At 45.2% G+C, this 23789-nt stretch overlaps 1 protein-coding gene across 6 annotated transcripts in view; it reads right to left on the bottom strand.

The window, feature by feature from the left end:
* DNM1L (dynamin 1 like) overlaps positions 1–23789 on the bottom strand; it is a 747198-nt gene that overhangs the window by 503625 nt on the left and 219784 nt on the right. For 5 of the 6 annotated variants that reach the window (XR_013606882.1, XM_078673806.1, XM_078673804.1 and 2 more), the window contains 2 exons: positions 12288–12334; positions 10566–10637 (listed from right to left, as the gene is read on the bottom strand). The exons of the other annotated variant lie outside the window; for it this stretch is intronic. Coding sequence is in view for 4 of the 5 variants with exons in the window: in XM_078673806.1 (XP_078529932.1) it covers positions 10566–10637; positions 12288–12334 (119 nt within the window). In the remaining variant the exon portion in view is untranslated. The remainder of the gene's footprint in view (positions 1–10565; positions 10638–12287; positions 12335–23789) is intronic. 6 annotated transcript variants of the gene reach the window in all.

Here is a 23789-nt window from a genome sequence, read left to right as displayed (position 1 = left end):
ACGACCGCACCAACGCCCCCCACCAACACCCTCAGCGCCTGGACCCAGATCAACACAGAAGACACCATCTGCACGATGAACTCTATCCACTCTGGATCTCCGACCGACCCCTGCCCCCACCACGTCTTCAACAAGGCCGACGCGGTCATCGCACCCCACCTGCGGGACATCATCAACACCTCCTTCGACACAGCCACCTTCCCTGTGAGCTGGAAGCACGCCAAACTCAGCGCTCTACTAAAGAAACCAACAGCGGACCCCACCGAACTCAAGAATTACCGCCCCATCTTGCTCCTCCCGTTCCCAGCCAAAGTCATCGAGAAGACCGTCAACAAGCAGCTGGCCGCATTCCTCGAGACGAATGGATCCCTCGACCCCTCACAGTCTGGCTTCCGAGCCAACCACAGCACCGAGACCGCCCTCATCGCTGCCACCGATGACATCCGAGCCCTGCTGGACAACGGTGAAACAGCGGCCCTCATCCTCCTAGACCTCTCTGCGGGGTTCGACACTGTTTGCCACCGCACCCTAGTGCAGCGCCTCAGGAACGTCGGAATCCGAGAGAAAGCACTGGAGTGGATCATCTCCTTCCTCGCTGGAAGGACACAGAGAGTCCGCCTACCACCGTTCAGATCTGCAGCCACGGAAGTCATCTGCGGCGTTCCTCAGGGCTCCTCGCTCAGCCCCACCCTCTTCAACGTCTACATGAGCCCCCTGGCGGCCATCGCACGCCAGCACAACCTCAACATCATCTCCTACGCCGACGACACCCAGCTGATCCTCTCCCTGACCAACGACCCCGCACCCGCCAGAACCAACCTCCACGAAGGGATGAAAGACGTAGCCGAGTGGATGACGACCAGCCGCTTGAAACTGAACTCAGACAAGACGGAAGTCCTCATCCTGGGCTCCTCGCCCACCGCCTGGGACGACTCCTGGTGGCCCCCCGCCCTGGGCACCGCACCCAAACCGACAGACCAAGCACGCAACCTGGGCTTCATCCTGGACTCCTCCCTCTCCATGACCAGACAAGTCAGCGCCGTCTCCGCGTCCTGTTTCAACATCCTGCGCATGCTACGGAAGATCTTCAGGTGGATCCCCACCGAGACCAGGAAGACGGTCACCCAGGCCCTCGTCACCAGCCGACTAGACTACGGTAACGCCCTCTACGCCGGAACCACCGCCAAGCTCCAGAAGAGACTCCAGCGGATCCAGAACGCCTCAGCCAGACTCATCCTCGACATCCCCCGACGCAGCCACATCTCCGGACACCTGAGAGACCTGCACTGGCTCCCCGTCAACAAGAGAATCACCTTCCGTCTCCTCACCCATGCACACAAAGCCATACACAACCAAGGCCCAAGCTACCTCAACAACCGCCTCAACTTCTACGCTCCCAAACGCCACCTCCGATCGACCAACCACGCCCTCGCCGCCGTCCCCCGCATCCGAAGAGCGACAACAGGAGGAAGGTCCTTCTCCTACCTGGCCGCCAAGACCTGGAACACCCTCCCTACCGACCTCCGCCTGACCCAAGACCACCTCTCCTTCAGGAAGAAGCTCAAGACCTGGCTGTTCGAGCAGTAGCGGCACCCCCCCCCCCCCCCAAGCGCCTTGAGACCCTCCGGGTGAGTAGTGCGCTCTATAAATGCCTTGATTGATTGATTGATTGATGAAGTGATATGTAGAAAGATGGAGCAATACAAGTGATAGTTGAGAAAGCAGGGCAGTGAGAAGAAGGGGAGAAGGGAGATTAGTGCAGAGATTATTGTTAAACTGTGACATGGAGGCAAAAGCAGTTAATAAAAAGAGCGCATTACAGGCCACAAACCGCTTTAAATGACTCTGCGTATTGCTAGGCAGGAGAGGTGTGTGGGGAACGAGAAAGGGTGGCGGGGGTGTGAGGGAGAGGGCAGGGGAAGGAGCGGGGGAGAGAGGAAGGGAAATGTATTGGTACGGAGGAGGGTGAAAATGGGGGAGGGGAAGAGAAGGCCGAGAAGAGAGGAAGTGGCGAGAGAGGGTCAGAAAATGAAGGTGCACAAAAGGCTGTGACTGTGTAACCCCACGCCCCTCGCCGTCCTCCCCACCAGCACTGAATCAAAGGCATTAGGGTAAATAACAGAGGCGGCGGGCCAGCGCTAAACTGCCAGGGGCTGCGCGCTCCCTGGGGCAGCTGAATAAAGCAATTAGCAGGTCCCCTGGAAGCCGCGCGGCTGATCATAGTCATGTGCATGCCTCAATATCGTTATCAGGTCAGAATGTCAGCAATGATGCTGATGTACATTGTGTGAGTACAGCCTATAAGGCGTTAAGGTTTCATTTCATTTTAACCTCATGCCAAAAATGATTTTTCTGCGAGGTGCACTTTTTTTCAATCGAAGAGACTGCCCTTTAAAACAAGAAGGCATTGCACTAGGGGCAGGCCCGGGAAGAAAGACGGTACTTCTTGTACACGTTTCTGTGAACCGCAATAAACAAACAAGTAAATACACCGAAGCACTACATTTCAGTGATCGCGATCACAAAAACAAACAAGAACAAGGGATGAGGGTGCTTGCACACTCTGCAAGTTCAAGAAAAGGAAACTTAAAAGAGGACTTCTGTATGTTGCTGTAAATCTGGGGTAAAAACTGCACGGGTCAAAAAGTACATTCAAGATATTAAGTAAATATACAATACAATATTAAGTAAATGATGCCTTCGACTCGAGTACCGATGAGGGAGCACTGCAAATGACAATACAAATGCATGTCTCTTGTCGGATCAATACAAGTACAATCACTACTAGCTAGGCTCTTTCTTTCTGAACTTGAATGCGAGAAAAAAGTGTAGCTAAAAGACCACTTAGTAATGCAGGAAACTTTAAAAAACGAGGCATGTGGCATAGAAGGATGCTGGTAAAAAAAACAAGCCCTCGGCATTGCGCGCTGGGGAAAATTCACGCTTGAATGCCTGAAGTCGGAAGTGTGAAGCTCTCGGCATTGCTGTGGCGGGTCTGAAGCGCGTGCACGGGCACATGAACTACATGTAATCCGAATCCGCGCTTGGTTCAAAGAGTTTGTTTCAGCTACAATAGATCGACCTCTGCAATGCGCAAGCGCATTGGCAGAGGTCGACCAAAAAATGGTTATTCTATAACAAAAGCCTGCTTTTCACTTACTCTTCTGGCGGATGTCAATGCAAGAAGTAAAGCGAACTTCCACAATAGGAACTTGATCTCTGCCCTGTGAATCGGCGCGAAAGGAGGCATCATCAATTGTGAAAGACCGTATTTAACTGTCATGCTGGAGGTGGAGGCCTTACAGGAGGACAGACACGAAACAAACCTTTGAGGAATTCCTTGATTATCCTGGAAAACCATAAAGACGGAGAGGAAAGTGTCCTTCTGTAGAGGGAAATGGATGTTACATGGACCTTTATAGAACTATGTATCAAGCCTGATTGCGCCAATTGTAGGAAGTATGGCAAGAGTTGTTCTGGAGAGTAGGCAAACAGATGTATTCCTGCTTGGCAGCACCAGATACAGAAATGCTTCCACTTGACGCAATATGTTTTATTGGTACTATCCGCTCTGGCCAAGATAGCTCTACAGTTGTCAGAAATGTTCAAAAGCTGGAGCTCGTAGAACTCCGGAGAAATGCTGATAAGGGGAGGTGTCGGGGATCCGGATGTAGGATCTTTCCCTGGTTCATCATTAGGAGGTTGGAATATACTGGTAGTAGGGTGTGCGGAACCTGCAAGAGGAGGAGCAGTTCTGTGTACCAGTGTTGACGTGGCCATGTTGGAACAATGATAATCAGCTTGCAGGGCTCGTTCTGACTCGGACTGGGAGGAAAAGAGTAGGCAAAGATGCCAGACCTCGCAATCGAAAAGGCATTCCCCCGTGATCCCTGTTGGAGATGCCAGCTTGCATAGTACCTGCGTTTGCAGTTCTGGAGGGTTGCGAATAGATCTTGCGCTGGGGTGCCCCAGCGGCTGAAGATGTTGTGCAGGGTCTGTTGATGTAGTTCCCACTAGCAGCACGATGTTGTGAGCCTGCTGAGTGTATCCGCGGTAGTGTTTTGTGTTCCGGGAACAAGTTATGCTCGCAGGCATATTTTGTGAGTCATAGCCCATTTCCATAACCTCTGTGCCATTCTGGAAAGTTCCAAGGAACAAGGGTTTAGGCTCCAATCAGCAAGTCTGAGCCCTATTTGAACAAGAAACAACAAAGTGTCAATGCTGATATACAATTCACACAAATTTTTTTATATACCGGCGCATTGACTTGAAACAATGTCACCATACACCTCTTTTTCCGTATGAATTAATCAGAATTTATTTAGGAATTCACATATATAAATCGGAACTAAAGAATTTTTTCATTTTAACATTTTTGAAACACCAAACTAGCTTTTCCCAAAGCAAACAAAATTAGTACATCCTTAAAATTCCACCAAACGTCAGGCGTTCGTCAGCGGTTACTGCCAAACTACCCGGCGGCCCGTGAAGACTCATTCAACAAAATCAGGCTATTGTTGAAGTATACAGCAACTGAGGCGCATATAAATAAAACGCTGTTGGTCTTCCACGGTCCGTTAAAATAATACAAAAAAAGGACTCACACCTGTTACACTTCCAAGAGGCAACGGCTCTCGGTCGCGGACCGACCGCCGAAATTAATGCCCGTTACATAGGCTGGTTGAAAATAGTGAAGCAGAGATCGGTGGATCTAGCTAAAGGAACTAAGCTTTCTGGTCCTGAGGAGAACCCCGGAATCTAGGGGGTTCGAAACGCGTCGACCTTGTGGTAGCCAAATCAAGTGTACAAAGCATTGTTATAGAAATTCTTGTAATTTGGTCTTGGTTGGCCCATTTGTCATTTGGTTTTTGTTGCGGTTTAAATATGAATGGTTGAAAGTTGGGTTGTGTGTTGGATTGGTGGAATGTTTGTTGAGCGGAAGTAGGAGGTCTTGAGAAGAATGGTTGAGAGTGCGAAAGTGGTATGGTGTTAAAGAGAATTTGGTGGAATTTTAAGGATGTACTAATTTTGTTTGCTTTGGGAGAAGGTAATTTGGTGTTTCAAAAGTTTTAAAATGAAAAAATTATTTGGTTCTGATTTATATATGTGAATCCCTAAATAAATTCTGATTAATTCATACGGAAAAAGAGGTGTATAGTGACATTGTTTCAACTCAGTGCGCCGGTATATAAAAAGGAGTGTGAATTATATATCAGCATTGGCACTTTGTTGTTTCTTATTCTGGAAAGTTGGCGAGATCGCGTGCCACCCTGTTTCTTTATGTAATGCATCGTTGTGGTATGGTCTGTTTGGACAAGCACCGATGAACCTTGTATTCTGGAAAGAAAGGCTTGAAAGGCTAAATGGAATGCTTTTAATTCCAGCATATTTATGTGTGATTGCATTGGAGTCCGATAGCACTTGGCGCATACTTGTAGCTCTTGGAGGTAAGCTCCCCAGCCCTCCAGGGATGCATACATGGTGATTACAAAGGGTGCCAGCGTGTACTTGAGAGACAGCCTGACTGACAGATGGCCTTTAGTATTCGTGGGGTTACGTTGACAATGTCGAACGAGCCTTTGGATTGTGTCCACTGTTTGTCCAGCTCCTCTTGGATAGGTCTCATTTTGAGGCGGCAAAATGGGATCAGAGGTATGCATGAAGACATGAATCCCAAGAGTGACTTGTATAATCGGACTGAAAGAGACTTTCTTCTTTTTATGGATGCCGCTAGCATGAGAAGAAGTTGTTGCCGTTCTTCTGCAGGATATGCTTTTAAGCACCTGGTGTCTGGCTTTGCTGCTAGAGAGACAATCTTTTGTAATGGGATCGGTTTTGACTTTTCCGACCTGAGAGTGAGACCCAGTCGACGGAAAAGATCTGTGCTGGCTTGAGCTGATGCTTGCGCTGCTGACTCGGAAGCTGCCTTTATCAACCAGTCGTCCAAATACGGGAAGATCGGATGCTGGCTTTGCCTGAGGAATGCTGCGACTGGCGCAAGGCACTTTGTGAAAATCCTCGGTGCTGATGCGATTCCAAACGGGAGCACTTTGAACTGAAAATGATGTCCAGCAACCAAAGACCTCAGATATTTCTTGTGCTATGGATGAATGGGTATGTGGAAATATGTGTCTTGGAGGTCCAATGAGGTCATGTAATTGGATTGGTTTAAAAGTCTCAGAACCTCCTACAGGGAAATCATCCGAAAGGTTTGCTTTTTCAGGCAACGATTGAGGCTTCTGAGATTGAGACTTGGACACCACTGCCTTAACTTTCTTCTGATTAAGAAACCGGAGTAGAAGCCTTTGCCCATCTGGGAGACTGGGATCTTCTCTATCGCACCATTGGAGAGCATTATTTTGACCTCTTGTTGAAGAGCTATGAGACGTTTTTTGTGAAAAGGCTGTGGTGGGTTGTAGGTGATTTTTGGTAAATTCCAGTGTGTGTCCAAATTGTATCAGGCGTAGATTCCACTTGTTTGTTGTAATGGTTCCCCTGCACGGTTGAAGGTTTTTGATGGGAAAGAACGAGGAGTGTCTCACGAAGGGGTTGGAGCCAGAGCCTGTACGATATCATTGTCTACGGCCCCCATCCTTGCCTGCTCGTGCTGACTTTCCTATGTTCGCTCTAACATAGGATGTCTGCGGAGGCTGTTTTTGCTGGAATTGGGACCGATGAGGCTGGTGACTGGATGAGTACGCAGGTTATCTGTATTGCGGATAGCCTCCCCTATAGGATTGTTTCCTTTTCCCTCAGGAAACACGTAAAGGAGGTTTACGAAATTGGAGCGTCCCCAAAGATTTGGCCGTATCCTTGTCCGCCTTGATCGTTTTGAGGGCTTCTTCCACTGGACTCCCAAAGAGATCCTCTCCATCGTATGGGAGGTCCAAGATTTTAATTTGAACCTCAGGGCAGAATGCGGTGTCTTGAAGGCAATCCGGTCTTCTGAGAACCGCTACTCCTGCCACCTACCTGAAACTTGTGATGGCAACATCCATGGCGGAATCTATTATTTCATTGGATGCTCTTTCTCCATCTTGCAATATCTTTTTTGCCTGTTCTTTAGCGTCCTCTGGGAGTTGGTCCATATAGGGAGCAATGTCAGACCACATCTGGCGATCATAGCCCCCTAAGATCACCAGAGAATTTTCCACTCTCACATTCAATGCCAACTTTGATGAAAAACGCTTTCCAATTGAATCTCGACGTCTGCCATCTTTATCAGCAGCCGCCGAAAGGGGTGCGGCCGGATTTTTTGAGCGGCGTTGAGCTGCCTGCCGAACCACTGAATCCGGCTTTGGATGTCCTGTAAGGCACGCTGGGGCATTGTCTGTGGCTTTGTATTTTTTGTCAAGGCGCGGAAGCACCATTGGTATAGATGCTGGGGTCTTCACTCCGCATATCCTCTTCCCAGAATGAATCAATCGGTATGGCTCCGACAGATTTAATGTAGGTTCCTTAAAATCGTAAAGGAATCAGTCAGATTGCTTTGAAGGAAGTGGTAAAGCAAATGTTTTTGCTGCACATTCTAGAAGATTATGAAAGCCTCCTATATCCTCTTGTGGAGAGTCTACTGGAGGAGGTATTGGTGATGCAGGCAGTGTAATTATCCCGTTCGGCGCCCGTGTCGCAAAGTTCTCCCTCCTCACGTTCTTCGTCCGAAGAAACTGTTTCCTGGAGAGGAACAGACCGAGGGGTATTTGGGAGTGAGTCTGGTGGGGGTGGATTTCTGCAATTGTGACCCCACTGGAGACAGACAGCAACAGGTACTGAAGGTGGGAAATGGCAGCGATAGTCCTCATGTATAATTTGAAGATCTGAAATTAAGGCAGGAGGCACATTCACAGTCTCCTGTTGATAGCACTAACGACCTGGCTAGGGTTGTGCGTTGGAAACTTGACCATAGCAGTCTAGTACCTGCTCCTCATCGGGCTGATACTTGACATGCAAATCTGATGGACTATATGCAGGTCCCAAGGAGTCTTCTTCCGAATCTTCTTCTTCTGAATGAGGAGTGGGTAAAAGAGGCGTAATTTTACTTGGTGACATATGTTCTGGGGTAATATCTATCTCCCTTAGTAAGACCATAGATATTGGTAATGGTGATTTAGCTCCTGGCCTTGATGTCGATGATATAGGAGCCTTCGTCGACGAGATAGTCTCCGTCGACAGCTGCGTCGACGCGGACAGCAACGGTGTGCCCTCCTCCTACAGCCTCTTATTCCTCGTCGACGCCTTCGTCAACCGCGTCTGCATCCGAGTCTGATCCGGCAGCCGTGTCTGCGTCGGCAATCTCGTCGACGGCAACTTCTACATTGGCGGCTTTAATTTCAGTGATAGTGAGGAGATCCTTGTCAACGATGCTAGATAGTTGGTGAAATCGGTGCTTGAATAGACGACAGTGGATGTCGTCGACACGGACAGGGCTGTGGAGAAGGATGTCCACGTTGACGTCCCTGAGCTGCATCTCCTTGTTGTCAATGACAAAACCCTCTTGAGCGGCACACAACTTATAAATGGCTCTGAAGAAGGTTTCTTAAAAGGCAGTTTTAGGCCTGGAGGTGGAGTTTTTGGCTCGGGTACAAACTTATAAGGCTGTTCTTTCCTTTACTGTGCCCTGAGGAGACATCCTGAGAGGACTATTTGGCAATTTTGAGTGGGGTTCCTTGACAGAGCACGATGAATCCCTCTAATTTTTTGGAGCAAAGTAAGAAGCCTTCCCTCACGGTCTCTGAGAGTCTTATTCGAGAAGGTGTGACATATCTTGCAGTCAGACGTCTTATGAGAAGGATATAAACAAAAAATGCACTCTTTGTGAGGGACTTCCACATACAGGGTCTTCAGACAAGTGGCAAACTCTTTAAAGAGAGTCTTTTTTGCCTTTTCTGACATGACTCAGTCAGATTTGTTGAAAACAACAGATTTAAGGAGAAGATATATACCTGATTGATACAATATATCAAATAAAGTCACTTCCCTGAAAGTTGAAGTCCAGAAAATATTCTTGAAGATTAGAAAAGCTAAGCAGAGCTCAGAGTTGACTCTCTAGAACAAAGTGTGGTCGAAAATCTGAGGTTCTAAACTTCTCCCAGGGGTGTTCTAGAGGGTGGTTGATGCTGATTGGCTAAGCCAAAACTTCGGGCACTTTTTGAGTAAGGACTATGATAGGTTAATTTACTGTGAGGCTTAGGCCTTTTCTAGTCTATACCTATTAGTCTACTTTTATTACTATTTAAAGTACCGGGGACTCCCATCATGACAACGGGGAATGATTCAAGCATGCTATGAAAGCTCCGATACTGGAGTAAAGCTTATTTTTCCTTTAAATGAGGTGGGGCCCAACCAGTCCTGGCACTGGGCCATGCCACCTATCTCTAAAGCCCTAACAGACTTTCCAAATCCCTCCCCTATAAACCCTTACATTGCATCTGTTGCCCCCACCCTCGACCCAAATATTGTAGCCATGCCCCAAGCAAGCAAGGGGAAATAATTAGGCATACTTGTAAGATATTGGTGAGCAGTCAGAGGGTTAACCCTTACCATTGTGCCTCCCATGGGTGGCAGAAAGATAGGCTGGAGCATCAAGATGGGGGCTGCAGTGCAGTGCCGGGACAGGCAAGCCCTAATACCGTTCTGTCTCTTTAGTTTTGTCCTAATAGTCTAGAGGGTTTTATCAGTGACCTTCACAAGCCCACTGGGACTGGAACCCCAATCTGCCCTCCTAGTAGAACTGAATCCCACCGGACAACCAGATCACAAAAGTGAGAAAAGGAATGGAAAGGGAAGAAAGACCAGGTTTTCTCTGGAGTATTTCTGGACCCAGAAGAAGCCAAAATGGAGGGTGGGAATCACCCCTCTCTGCCAGTCCACATGTCAAAACGACAACTAAAGAAATGGCAATTACATCTCACTTACCATGGGTGGTGTTTGCTCTACTAGCTAACCCAGCAACTAGCAAACTCTATCAAGCCTCACCATATCTATATGCTAGAGTCGCTCATAGTGCACCTAACAACGGGCACTGATTTGAATTACAATGTTTAGGTTATATTTACCTTCCATTAATTGTTGATAAAACAATTGACTAATGAATTTATGAGGTTCAATGGCTGCAACGTTTACTGCATAATTATTGATTTGCCACACAAAGAACTTGCTGCTCCAATGAAGGAAAATAATACTGCTAAAGCACTTGCTACATAATTGGCCTTTTTTTCCCCACACAATTTAGATAACCATGACACAATTTAGTCCGTTTTTGTCGCATAATTCTAGCAAGCCCCAAACATAAAAAATCTCAGAAGGGTGGCTCAGGCTGCCATTATGATAAAACTCATATCACAGGTGCCTGTAAATTAGGAGTATCATACCACTCATTTTTCACACTAAATCCACCCGTTTATGTAGTATAATACAATATAATGTAATCCTTTGAGTAGATCATCACCTCCTTACCACTCTATAAATTATGTGTACTTCAAATAGTGAACTTTGGACTACTTCTAAGAAAACGCAGGCTAAAGTTTATCCCAACCACTGTACCCACCAATACATGGAATTCTTACCTTGTTATTTCCCGATATCCTCTCGGTTTCAGTTTCGATTTCTTGCCGGATTTCATCAAAATCAGCGTAGACCTAAAGAAGAAAACACACAGTAAAAATCACACCGATGTTTTACAGAACAATACCAAAAGACCAATGAGTGTGATTAACAAAGCATCCTACAACCATAAAGTGGACAAACCCTGGTGCAACAAACATTGACAAAGCCAATTCATCAAAGCTTTTGGATCCTATTGGCTTTGTCAATGGTTTTTGATACGCTGTCCAACATCCCCGAAGCCACACAGTATGGCTAAAGAAAAAAGAAAATAACAAAAGGTGTTATGATGCTGTGATGCATCATTCTGTAGGCAGGCATGCACACACCTACAAAATGAAACAAGCATCTTGTTATTTTGTTTTTTTTAACTTATCCTGTGGCTTGGTAAATGAAAGAAAAAAGATAAATAGCGCAAAAGCATTTTTTTCTGTTATGCGTGGGTGGGGAGGTGCTACACATAAGGCACAGGTGGGAGGAAGTGTTACAAAGGATTCGAGTAGCAGGAAGAAATAAGGAGTGCGTGGTTGAGAAAAGCAACATGAAGAATACTGTCTGAGAGAAGCAACATGGAGTAGGCGGGAGAAACAACAGGTAAGAGACCAATGTTAAGTAGGCAGGGGAGAAACACACAGGCGAGAAAGTATCCCGGGAGAGGGAAATACATGAGTGAGCGCAACGTGGAGGGCCAGGGGAGAAGCACACGGGCGACAGAGTGCAACAGAGTGAGGCAGGGGGACAGAAATGCAGACAGGAGTCAGGTGGAAAATGCATGCACTCTCATGGAGTGTTTTTCTTTTTTTTTTAAATCTTTTTATTGCAAGCATGCTCACCACAGAAGGACTTACATCAAGGCATGTTGAATCGTAAAGTACAAACATGATATATGACTAACAAAGGACAGAACTGCAACCAGAAAAACAAGCAGATCTACAAGGGCGCTTTTATGGCCGATCAGTAATATCAAACCCCTCCACCCACCCGTCTCCAACCAAACATCTCCCACCTCCGAAGCAAAGGCTCACTCACCCACACCTGATATACCCTATCAGAACTCTCTAAGTGCCTGCCATGCTCCCCAGACCTTTACCCATTTCTTCAGGCAGCCCCGACTTTGATGGACTATTTTGTCTGCTCTCATGCACCAGTCTAAGTCTGTTTCCCAATCATGAAGTCTAGAAGGATTCATCTACACTAATGCTTGCGCTATATTTCGTTTGGCCACCCCCACCACCAAAGTCAACCAAATCTTTTCATATTTGGGCCATGTCATGGAGTGCTTATCTCAAAAGAAAAAAAGAAGGACTTGAAAAGCAAGCACTGCAAAGACATAAGTAATGCATCCATGCTCTAAGGTAGGGAAAACACAAGAAGAATAAAGAAAGCCCACACAATCTAAATGATAAGAAAGTTGATGATAGTGAAAAGTCAACAAGTGGTAACCAATGGGCGGGCTATCTGTCCACTGCAAGCAGACATTAGGTATTTTTGCCATCAGACAGTTATGCTGTATGGGGCGTGAGACCTAAAAAGCATTAAGTAATAGGACAGCTAGGATGGAGTACCCTTGCAACAGAGTGGCTGATAAAGATTATTATAGAGTCCACACCAAACTATTGACCAATTAGGTCTGCAATACTCTTTGTTTCGGTGTAAAGTATATATTTGCTACAGAGCAGACTCACCTTGTTTTTGGTGTGGAGGAATTTACCCCATTCTTCAGCTTCAACCCCTGAAAATGCATGAAGATGGAGTAAGATTAAAAACAAATTACAAATAACATCTTTTAGAAAGGCAGCAATTGGTACAATGCAAATATTGTTCTTAAAATCCGGTTGAATGTCTAACTGAATTAAGGGGTCACATAATTAGATAGGTGTAGATGGTAGAAAGAGACTCACCCCCAGTAAGTGCTTGGATGAAAGCATCGTTTTTGAAGAAAAACAAGTTATGTTCATTTGTATGTAATAACTAGGACGGAAATTGCCTACTTGCCTTAATCTGTACAATTTATTTTCAATTCTTCCATCTCCCTTTCCCGCCCTAGATACAAATACTCCCAGCCCGGCGTGGTCCGACTACAAAAAGAATTATACTTATTTTTACATCTGGATCAGGGTATGACGATTATATTCTACATTTTTTGTGACGGAAAAGATAATATTCATTGTTTATTGACACATAGAACGCATGCATTCTGCAAGGTTAAGGGAGCTCCTAGTACTGAAATAGCCTACTAGCCTTAATCTGTACACTGTATTTTCAATTCTTCCATCTCCCTTTCCCTCCCTAGTTACAAACACTCCCAGTCCGGCGTGGTCTGACTACAAAAATAATCATACTTATTTCTTCATCTGGATCAGGGTATGACGATTATATTCTACATTTTTTGCGACTAAAAATATTATATTCACTGTGTATTGACACACAGTACGCATGCAAGGTATGGGGAGCTCCGTATAAAAAAACAAATGATAATAATAAAGGGTGTCAACGATATGACCAGCAAGGTGTCCGACTTCTGAGGCGGCTCAGCCTCAACACAGCATCCTGTTATGTATAGGAGCTTGATGACAACTTTCATTAAAAGCTCGAGCTGACCTTTGGAGGCCTTCAGTGCTCAATCCACCCCCATGTCCTGTCTCATCGGCTAGGAATTTGTGATTCAAAATCGACAATACATTGTCGTGAAAAACCCAGATAGGACATATTTCCTCTACGTGCTTCTGGAAACTAAAAGCACTGCGAAAATTCCTCCACCTCCTACCTATGGAGTGTGGAAAAACTATTGCCACGCACTGGTGACATCCCAATTAGAATATGCCAACAGTCTATATCTGGGTCTACCAGCCTACCTATTCGGAAAGCTGCAAACAATACAGAACGCAGCTGCAAGGCTCATAAGAAATATCCCCCTAAGACATCACATCTCACCACATCTACGTAGCCTTCATTGGTTACCGGGAAGAAAACAAACAGAATGCAAGGCACTCACCCTTGCTTACAGAGCAATAAACGGCACCGGTCACCACTACCTAAGAAAAAGAATCCACAAATCATACCATACAAGAAATCTAAGGTCCAATCACCAAGAACTTCTTGTTACCCCTCGCTTTGCCAAGGCCAGACTGGGCGGACGCTCATGCTCTGTCAAAACATCCATCCTCTGGAATTCCCTACCCCTACGAATCAGAAAGGCCCCATCAGAGCCTAGCTTTCGTAAGCTACTGAAAACATGGCTCTTTAGTCTCCCATAGACTCTCGCGGGCCCCACAGTGCTGATCACTTAACCCATCTTCTTCGCTTAGCGCCGGGACACTCCCGTTGGGGGTAGCCGAACGCTCTATAAGATAAATAATAATAATAATAATAAAAAGCTGTGATGTTGGCATGTAGCTTCATTTCCCATTTGGTGCTGAGCCTTTTTTTCCAGACTGCGACTTTTTGACTGGGTGCTCTCACAGCAACTTGTTAGTGCACATTAGCACCATCAAGGTGGTCAGTAATCCATGTAATGATGTGAAAAGAACTTATTTCTGACCAATCTGCCATAGGTGTGGGGTTTTGCTTGTTAAATCTGTACCTGGAGGCAGAGATGCCACAGAACATCTGTGCAGAAAACTAACATTTTCCAATGGGTGAAGGGATATGTCAGTTGCATTGGGACCCTCCTGCCTTTTCAGCCTGCACCGACTGCCTGTTACCTGGCTGATACTTGGCTCCAACAAGTGGCAATTCCCCTTTAAAGTCAGGGCTGCAAAAAAGCATGATGTCTGCATTACAACTGAACTGTGCGCACTTGGGAGACTATTGCTTTCAATGAACAGGTTCAACTGAAGACCTAACGATGTGATCAGATTCCTCCCAATAGCCTTTTCACTGATGTAGGTAAGCTTCCAGGTGATTTCTGATATCGGCTGGTGTTGAGCCAACTAGCCTGCAACTATTTTTTAATACCGAGTGCTTAGATTGTGCAATGAAAATGAAAGAGCAACTTGCAAAATTGTAGCCAAACAAGGAAATGGTCTAGAGCAGACTGGGTGAAATCCTGTATGCTGTACTTCGCTTTGTCAAACAAGCCACTCATACGTGGAATGGATCAGAAGTGCAAAGCCAATACGTCTTAGGGGTGCAAGCTATGGAAAGCAAAAAAATAAAGCAAGGAGTGGTCGAGGGCAAAAAGAAAGAAAAAGCATTATACAGGGAAGAGGGCAAGGAAACACAAACCCTCAACAGTTCAAAGGAAAAATGTAGGTTCTCTGAAAGCAAGCATCAGTAGTGGAATGATACAAGTCAACCAAGCAGAATACTGTGAAAAATAAATGCTCCTGGAAGGACAAATACAAGAAAGAGGCGGAAAGTGAACAAACAAAGAATACACAAGTTAGACGGACCACAAAACCAGCCAATCATGTGCAAGGGCTGACTCAAAACCCACTCTAAGAATACTGCAAAAAGAACAGATCAACTGACAGCAAACGCTGTCTGTAGTCGAGACTTTGCACTCATTCTTGCATTCACCCTCTGATACATACACACCCATATGCAACATAAATTAAAAGAATACAAGTAGAAAAAGAAAACATGCTGTTGTCTAAACAATGCAGGCACATGCTCGCAATAATGAAACTAAAGATAGCAGCGCATGTCCGTCTAACAGTGGTATTGTTCATGGCCTATAATGGTTATAAAGTTCCAGCACGATGGCCATGTTTAGAACCAACTGGTTGGTAATCTTAGAATGGTAAAATAATATTATTCTAGGGACAACAGCATTCCATACTGGTTGCCTGGTTTAGAGGAAATAGCCACGCGGATGCAGCTGAAATAATCGGCAAACAAGCAACCCGTTAGCATTGCCTAGCCCTAAACAGCTACTGTATCCCAAGAAAGAGGAGAAAATTGAAAACTAAAGGACTTGCCAACTAGCCTGAAACTGATGTACGTTAATTTTCAGGTGGATGTGCACATGGTTTGAAACTGCTGTCATGTTTTCAAGATGGCTCGAGAACAGCGACATCAGTGTACAGGGCAGTGAAACAGGTAACTTGGCATCCTAATAAGGGGAAGTGTGACGGCTGGTGAGGAAGCTGCAGCTAGATGGACGATCCTTCAGAAAGATCTTTATAGAAGGTAAGTAATTTTTTCTTCAGATGGATACTTCTACCTGCATATTCCTCACCTTTGATTAGATTCCCAAGCATTATTCCTAAAAATGGAGGGCCTGAAGAAAATAATACATGCAATCCTGCAGGATAGAACAACTGAAATACCCACCCTTCAGCATCTATGTTGCAGCGCTGCAAATGTTTGCTACCAGCACTCCTCTAACTAAAGCTGCCCTAGACTATTTTGTTCTGTAAGAGTGAGTCCAAATTCTCTGGGGCTGTTCCTTCTTCGTCAGAGCACAACAGATCTTAATATACAAGATAGTCTGGCAAGAGACCCGCCTAGCCATTCTTACAGCCCGTTTACCCGACAAGGAGCTGGTCATCAGATCTAATATCCTAGGTGACTGATGTAGAACTTTACCACAAGTCTGGCATCCTATCATTGCAGCCTCTCCTCCTCTTTGGTGGGGTGAATGAATGCTTGGGAAGGTAATCAACTATCCCAAGTGAAAAGGGCACATAATCTTAGGAAGAAAAGCAGCTTTAGTTCACAGAACTAGGTTGCCAGGGAAGAAGCAAGGAAAAGGAGGACGTACACTTAAAGCTTGGAGCTCAATAACTCAGTGAGCTGACGTTATAGTCAACAGAAGAAACATTTTAATAGTAAAAGTCTCAACTGGCAACTATGTACGGGCCCAAAACTAATCCCCATTAAGAACATCAAAACAAGATTTAAGTCCCACTGCGGCATGATAAATTAAACCGTTGAATAGATGTTTGTCAATCCTTTAAAAAGTCTAGGCACTCTCTGCATCTTGAGCAAGAACAATTAGTTTGAAAGACATACAAAGGCTGACAGATTACCTTGGACCATGGTTATTGCGGTGCCACAGTATATCGACCAAAGATGCTTTCAAGGTTTCTAAGCCATTGCCACTACACCACGATACAAACTGGTTTCATATCCCTGAACACACCTACTTAGTTGAGGAGCGACAGCTGAAAGGCTCATATTGACCACCTCAGACGGTAGTTGACGGCCTGCTCAAATTCCACGCATGAATGTGTAGAGTCTGGAGATTAGGGTGCATGCCCTGCACCCCATACTCCCAAACGGACAAGAGATCCACTCTGGGCAGAAAACAAAAAACAGAACACAGGCAGAGGTGCCATAGGTCGGCATACCACACCCGTTTTGGCCAGTCTGGGGTGATTACAATCACTTGGACTCAGCCCTACCCAACCTGCCTCATATATAAGGAATTAAGGGTTCCACAGGAAATGCTTATTGGAGCAGAAGGTCCCACTTCACCTGAAAAACGTCCCCCATGGCTCACAGTGAAGGCTGTTGGGGTCACAGAACATCGAGCAGTGGGCATTCTCATGAATGGTATAAAGGTTCACCTGAGGCAAGCCCCACTGGGGAAAAATCTTGAACAACCTACGGATTAAGATTGCACTCATGATCTGTGAGACGCCACCAGCTGAAGCTGTCCCTCAGTTGGTGTAACAATGACCAGAGTTTCTGCGCTTTCCGACAGAGAACAGGCAGCCCTACTCCACTCCGTTTGCTGATGTACCACATCGAAATTGCATTGCCAGTCAAGATCTGGACCGAATGACTGCAAAGGGATAGGAGGACGGCCTTGAGCACTAACCGAATTACCCAATGTTCTAGCAGATGTGATATATTCAAGGTGAAGAACCTGCAGATAGAACTTGCCATCAGAAACAAATATTTGCTTAGAGATAATGAAGAAGAGAGATTGTTGCAGTGTCTTGATTATTTGAGCCAAAAAGATGAAAGAAGATCTTCCTCTGACTAAGCAGATCACAGTCTTTGGTCTGGAAGATTTAGGGCCCTTGACTCTACCTAGTTTGAGTGGCCCACATGTTTCGAATTTCCATAATTTCCATAATTTTCACATACAAAGAAAAACAAAAACAAACAAAACGTATATATGCACTGGAATTCAAGGCTATTGTCAAGACAGTGAGCATTCAACTCTGCTCCTCTATTCCAATCACTTGGTTTTCTTAAGACTACAGTAATATAATAAAGAGTGGTTTTAGTGTGCTGAATATGGTAACCAGAAGGTGCCCAACCCTAAACACAGTTGATCACTTTAAGCAAGCCCTAAAATCACTCAAACAGCTTCCACTGGGTCAAGAATCACATTTAAAACTCACTGCATCCCACCAAAGTCCTTCATGGGAAAAGGACCAGGTTACCTCTTAGATCTAGCCCCTCATTCCCTCCACACCAAAAACCTGTCAATTGGCTTAGTCTGACTTGATTACAAATGACCCTTCAAAACATAAAAGCAAGTTGTCAGATCACTGGGGTTAGAGGACCCCAGACAGTGGAACAATAATAACTCCATATCTAGGCTGAACCTCAATAACTGGGGTGCTTAATTTGACTTCCTACTACACACTTCACCACAACAAGAATAATTAAGGATTGGCAAATCATGTATCAGTCCTTGCATCTAGCTGGATTCTAAATCCCGCCAGGTATTCCTTTGTTCTTCCTTGTGTAGTCAGCGCACCGTGAAGTGGATAATGGCATTGTCTGGTGAAGTACGAAACTCCATAATAAAAGCCAGAAACTACTATCAATTCCCTAAGAAAAGGATTTAATTCTTTTTGTTCATGAACATTTGGGTTCGACAAACGAGAAGGCACTGAGCAAGTTTAATCTGAATCCTGGTTCATGAAATAACTGCAGACCAGTTGGTAAAAACGCCCCCTTCAGCTACATTCTATGAACCTTATCTGGGTCAAGAAAACCCTCAACATCAGCCATGGTCTGAACAGCATCAGAGAGGCTAGGAACTCCAGTATATCCTGTGCTGCACTTGGTAGGACTCCATCACGCCAACAGCTGTGCACTGGAGGGGGGTGTGCAGACCTGCAGAGTGAATGAAAAGGGCGTGGCGGAACTTTGGATGTGTATCACAAAAAAGCAAAACGCACTTCAACATTGCAGTTTCTGGCCAAGCTGCAGGTTACAGACCAGTTTCCAATGTCTGCACCTCTCACTACATACACAACCTATTATGGGAGCACTTCCACGATGAGTGTACGGCAGAATATCCAGGTCAAAAATATTGCTGGGTCAAAATTTAAAAGTTAAGTGCATATAAGTATGGATTTACAACTCATAATTCCACATCTGCACACTCTGAAGATGAAGATATATATATATATATATATTCACTGAAAAACCATATATAGTTAGGAATTAGCATTTACAAAACCTTGAAAATTCACTGAAAATACCATAGGTTATAGACCATATATAGTTAGGAATTAGCATTTAAAAAACCTTATTTTACTCACACAAAACCATTGAAATTCCATATATAGTTAGTTGCACTAACTATATATCGCGCACCCGCAATCCACTGCTGATGATGTCACATATTACATCATTCATGACATGGTCAGTGACATCACTGATGACATCACTGATGACAACATCCAGTGATTATGTGTTTCTGTAAAGTTTAAATATGTTTTACATATTGAAGAATGAGTGGATGTATAAGTGTCTGAATGAAGGTTTTAGTAGGTGCGTGATTGACTGTATGAGTGAGTGATTAAATGCGTCTTACTGAATGCACGGGTTAGTGACTAAACTGTCTGAAAGTGTGCATCAGTATGTCTGTTGTTGTGCAAGCTGCTGCATGTGTTGATCAGTAGCTATATAAGTAGCTATATGGGTTATTGATTGGTTGCACAAGTATTTGTATGGGAGACTGAGTGTGTGTATGGCTGGCTGGGAGGTGTGTGACTCTGTGCAGATCAATGTGTACTTGTATCAGTGATTCTATAAGAGAGTAACTATGTGTTAGTATATGTTTCAAAAATGTAAGGTGTTCTGTGTTTAACTGTATAGATGAGAAAATGGAAGTGTGATTGATTCTTTTCAGGACTGACTAGGTGTGTGAGTAACTCCATGGATGAGTGGCAGAGTGTGAGTGTCTGTATAGGTGTATGAGTGCATATGATAGTGTTGTAAAGATGAGTGATTGTATGTATGAATGATTGTATGAGTGAATGTGTGTGTAGACATAGGAATCAGTGAGTGCGTATGTAGTAACTAGTATTGGTGTGTCAATGGTTTCAAAAATGATACTCTCTATTTAACACTGGGTGTAACGGAGGTTATATTAGAGTGTGAGGAGATGCATTGTATTATCACATGAATGATATCATCAGTGATGTGATCATTGATGTCAAGTGAGATGTCATCAGTGATGTCATTTGAGATGTCATCAGTGATGTCATCAGTGATGTCACTGACCATGTCATGAATGATGTAATATGTGACATCATCAGCAGTGGATTGCGGGTGCGCGATATATAGTTAGTGCAACTAACTATATATGGAATTTCAATGGTTTTGTGTGAGTAAAATAAGGTTTTTTAAATGCTAATTCCTAACTATATATGGTCTATAACCTATGGTATTTTCAGTGAATTTTCAAGGTTTTGTAAATGCTAATTCCTAACTATATATGGTCTATAACCTATGGTTTTTTCAGTGAATTTCATTGGTTTTTTAACAGCTAATATCTGTAGCTGTAAAATGTATTCTTCTTTAAATCCAAAAATATATTTTATATGTTTATGAATAATTTTTTTTAAATATTTTTTTTCTTCGTTCCCGCTTCGCGAATCGGGAAGCTTCCCGTTAGCTGACCTTGATGCCGCGAAATAGACCGCGAGCCGATAAACGTTTCTTTACCGCAACTGCCGCGTTAGAAAACAACATCGTGACGCCTCCCGTCCGCATGACGTTTCGCGTTGTCGCGTGATACGTCATATGACGTGCTACGTTAGCGAACTGGTACGCTTACCGAGTCGCAAAGCGCAGGTTTCTGGAAGCAAACCGGGAGGCCCTGCAAAGCGCGTAACGTAAACACAGCAGGTCATGTGACTTGGTAATAACACTTTTCATTGGTTCATTTCACTTTTGGTTTCCTAATGATGTAAGACTAGGTCATATAATCTAAAATGAACACTTTTCATTGGTTGAGAACTATTGTTTTTCCCAAATGATGAAAATCCCTCCTTCTTTCCTCACTCTGACTTTCATCATTGTGAGAGAAAGACCCTTTGTTACCAGTGAGCAATGGCTTCTTTAGTAGCTTCAGCTGGTGCTTCCCCACCACCTCCACCACATCCAAGGAAGAGTGGACCACCTGCTAAAGTTATAATTCACAACAAGGGGTGGTGAGGGACAGAGTCTCTGAATTAAGCAGAATACTCTCACCCAGTCAAAAGATCAGGGCTAGATCCAACACCGTTTTTTAGCTCATTGCACCATCCCAGTTTCAGAACCTGGCTGTATGCAAATTAGTCTGTTCCTGTCCCAGTGCATGATGGGAACAGGGCAAACCAAACTACAAAAGCCAATTCTTACACTGGGAAGGAAACAAGCTTCCGGGGACCGGTTTCTGGCATTACAGCCGTCTTCGGCCCGGCTTGCTTGAATCCTGATGGTGCAATGAGCAAGGGACTCATGTCTGAGTATACCCTTCCACGCTTAGGGTGGACAAAAATATTTACAACAAGGGGTGGTGAGGGACAGAGTCTCTGAATTAAGCAGAATACTCTCACCCAGTCAAAAGATCAGGGCTAGATCCAACACCGTTTTTTAGCTCATTGCACCATCCCAGTTTCAGAACCTGGCTGTATGCAAATTAGTCTGTTCCTGTCCCAGTGCATGATGGGAACAGGGCAAACCAAACTACAAAAGCCAATTCTTACACTGGGAAGGAAACAAGCTTCCGGGGACCGGTTTCTGGCATTACAGCCGTCTTCGGCCCGGCTTGCTTGAATCCTGATGGTGCAATGAGCAAGGGACTCATGTCTGAGTATACCCTTCCACCCTTAGCGTGGAAGGGTATACTCAGATGTGAGTCCCTTGCTCATTGCACCATCAGGATTCAAGCAAGCCGGGCCGAAGACGGCTGAAATGCCAGAAACCGGTCCCCGGAAGCTTGTTTCCTTCCCAGTGTAAGAATTGGCTTTTGTAGTCTGGTCTGCCCTGTTCCCATGATGCACTGGGCCAGGGACAGACTAATTTGCATACAGCCAGGTTCTGAAACTGGGATGGTGCAATGAGCTAAAAAACGGTGTTGGATCTAGCCCTGATCTCTTGACTGGGTGAGAGTACTCTGCTTAATTCAGAGACTCTGTCCATCACCACCCCTTGTTGTAAATTATTTTGTCCACCCTTAGCGTGGAAGGGTATACTCAGATGTGAGTCCCTTGCTCATTGCACCATCAGGATTCAAGCAAGCCGGGCCGAAGACGGCTGAAATGCCAGAAACCGGTCCCCGGAAGCTTGTTTCCTTCCCAGTGTAAGAATTGGCTTTTGTAGTCTGGTCTGCCCTGTTCCCATGATGCACTGGGCCAGGGACAGACTAATTTGCATACAGCCAGGTTCTGAAACTGGGATGGTGCAATGAGCTAAAAAACGGTGTTGGATCTAGCCCTGATCTCTTGACTGGGTGAGAGTACTCTGCTTAATTCAGAGACTCTGTCCATCACCACCCCTTGTTGTAAATTATTTTGTCCACCCTTAGCGTGGAAGGGTATACTCAGATGTGAGTCCCTTGCTCATTGCACCATCAGGATTCAAGCAAGCCGGGCCGAAGACGGCTGAAATGCCAGAAACCGGTCCCCGGAAGCTTGTTTCCTTCCCAGTGTAAGAATTGGCTTTTGTAGTCTGGTCTGCCCTGTTCCCATGATGCACTGGGCCAGGGACAGACTAATTTGCATACAGCCAGGTTCTGAAACTGGGATGGTGCAATGAGCTAAAAAACGGTGTTGGATCTAGCCCTGATCTCTTGACTGGGTGAGAGTACTCTGCTTAATTCAGAGACTCTGTCCATCACCACCCCTTGTTGTAAATTATTTTGTCCACCCTTAGCATGGAAGGGTATACTCAGATGTGAGTCCCTTGCTCATTGCACCATCAGGATTCAAGCAAGCCGGGCCGAAGACGGCTGAAATGCCAGAAACCGGTCCCCGGAAGCTTGTTTCCTTCCCAGTGTAAGAATTGGCTTTTGTAGTCTGGTCTGCCCTGTTCCCATGATGCACTGGGCCAGGGACAGACTAATTTGCATACAGCCAGGTTCTGAAACTGGGATGGTGCAACGAGCTAAAAAACAGTGTTGGATCTAGCCCTGATCTCTTGACTGGGTGAGAGTACTCTGCTTAATTCAGAGACTCTGTCCATCACCACCCCTTGTTGTAAATTATTTTGTCCACCCTTAGCGTGGAAGGGTATACTCAGATGTGAGTCCCTTGCTCATTGCACCATCAGGATTCAAGCAAGCCGGGCCGAAGACGGCTGAAATGCCAGAAACCGGTCCCCGGAAGCTTGTTTCCTTCCCAGTGTAAGAATTGGCTTTTGTAGTCTGGTCTGCCCTGTTCCCATGATGCACTGGGCCAGGGACAGACTAATTTGCATACAGCCAGGTTCTGAAACTGGGATGGTGCAATGAGCTAAAAAACGGTGTTGGATCTAGCCCTGATCTCTTGACTGGGTGAGAGTACTCTGCTTAATTCAGAGACTCTGTCCATCACCACCCCTTGTTGTAAATTATTTTGTCCACCCTTAGCGTGGAAGGGTATACTCAGATGTGAGTCCCTTGCTCATTGCACCATCAGGATTCAAGCAAGCCGGGCCGAAGACGGCTGAAATGCCAGAAACCGGTCCCCGGAAGCTTGTTTCCTTCCCAGTGTAAGAATTGGCTTTTGTAGTCTGGTCTGCCCTGTTCCCATGATGCACTGGGCCAGGGACAGACTAATTTGCATACAGCCAGGTTCTGAAACTGGGATGGTGCAATGAGCTAAAATACGGTGTTGGATCTAGCCCTGATCTCTTGACTGGGTGAGAGTACTCTGCTTAATTCAGAGACTCTGTCCATCACCACCCCTTGTTGTAAATTATTTTGTCCACCCTTAGCGTGGAAGGGTATACTCAGATGTGATTCCTTTGCTCATTGCACCATCAGGATTCAAGCAAGCCGGGCCGAAGACGGCTGAAATGCC

Source organism: Lissotriton helveticus, chromosome 1_1 (assembly GCF_964261635.1).
Source record: "Lissotriton helveticus chromosome 1_1, aLisHel1.1, whole genome shotgun sequence".
In the NCBI taxonomy this organism is placed as follows: Eukaryota; Metazoa; Chordata; class Amphibia; order Caudata; family Salamandridae; genus Lissotriton; species Lissotriton helveticus.
Note: the sequence above shows the minus strand (reverse complement) of the source record. Positions and strands in the feature narration are given on the sequence as shown.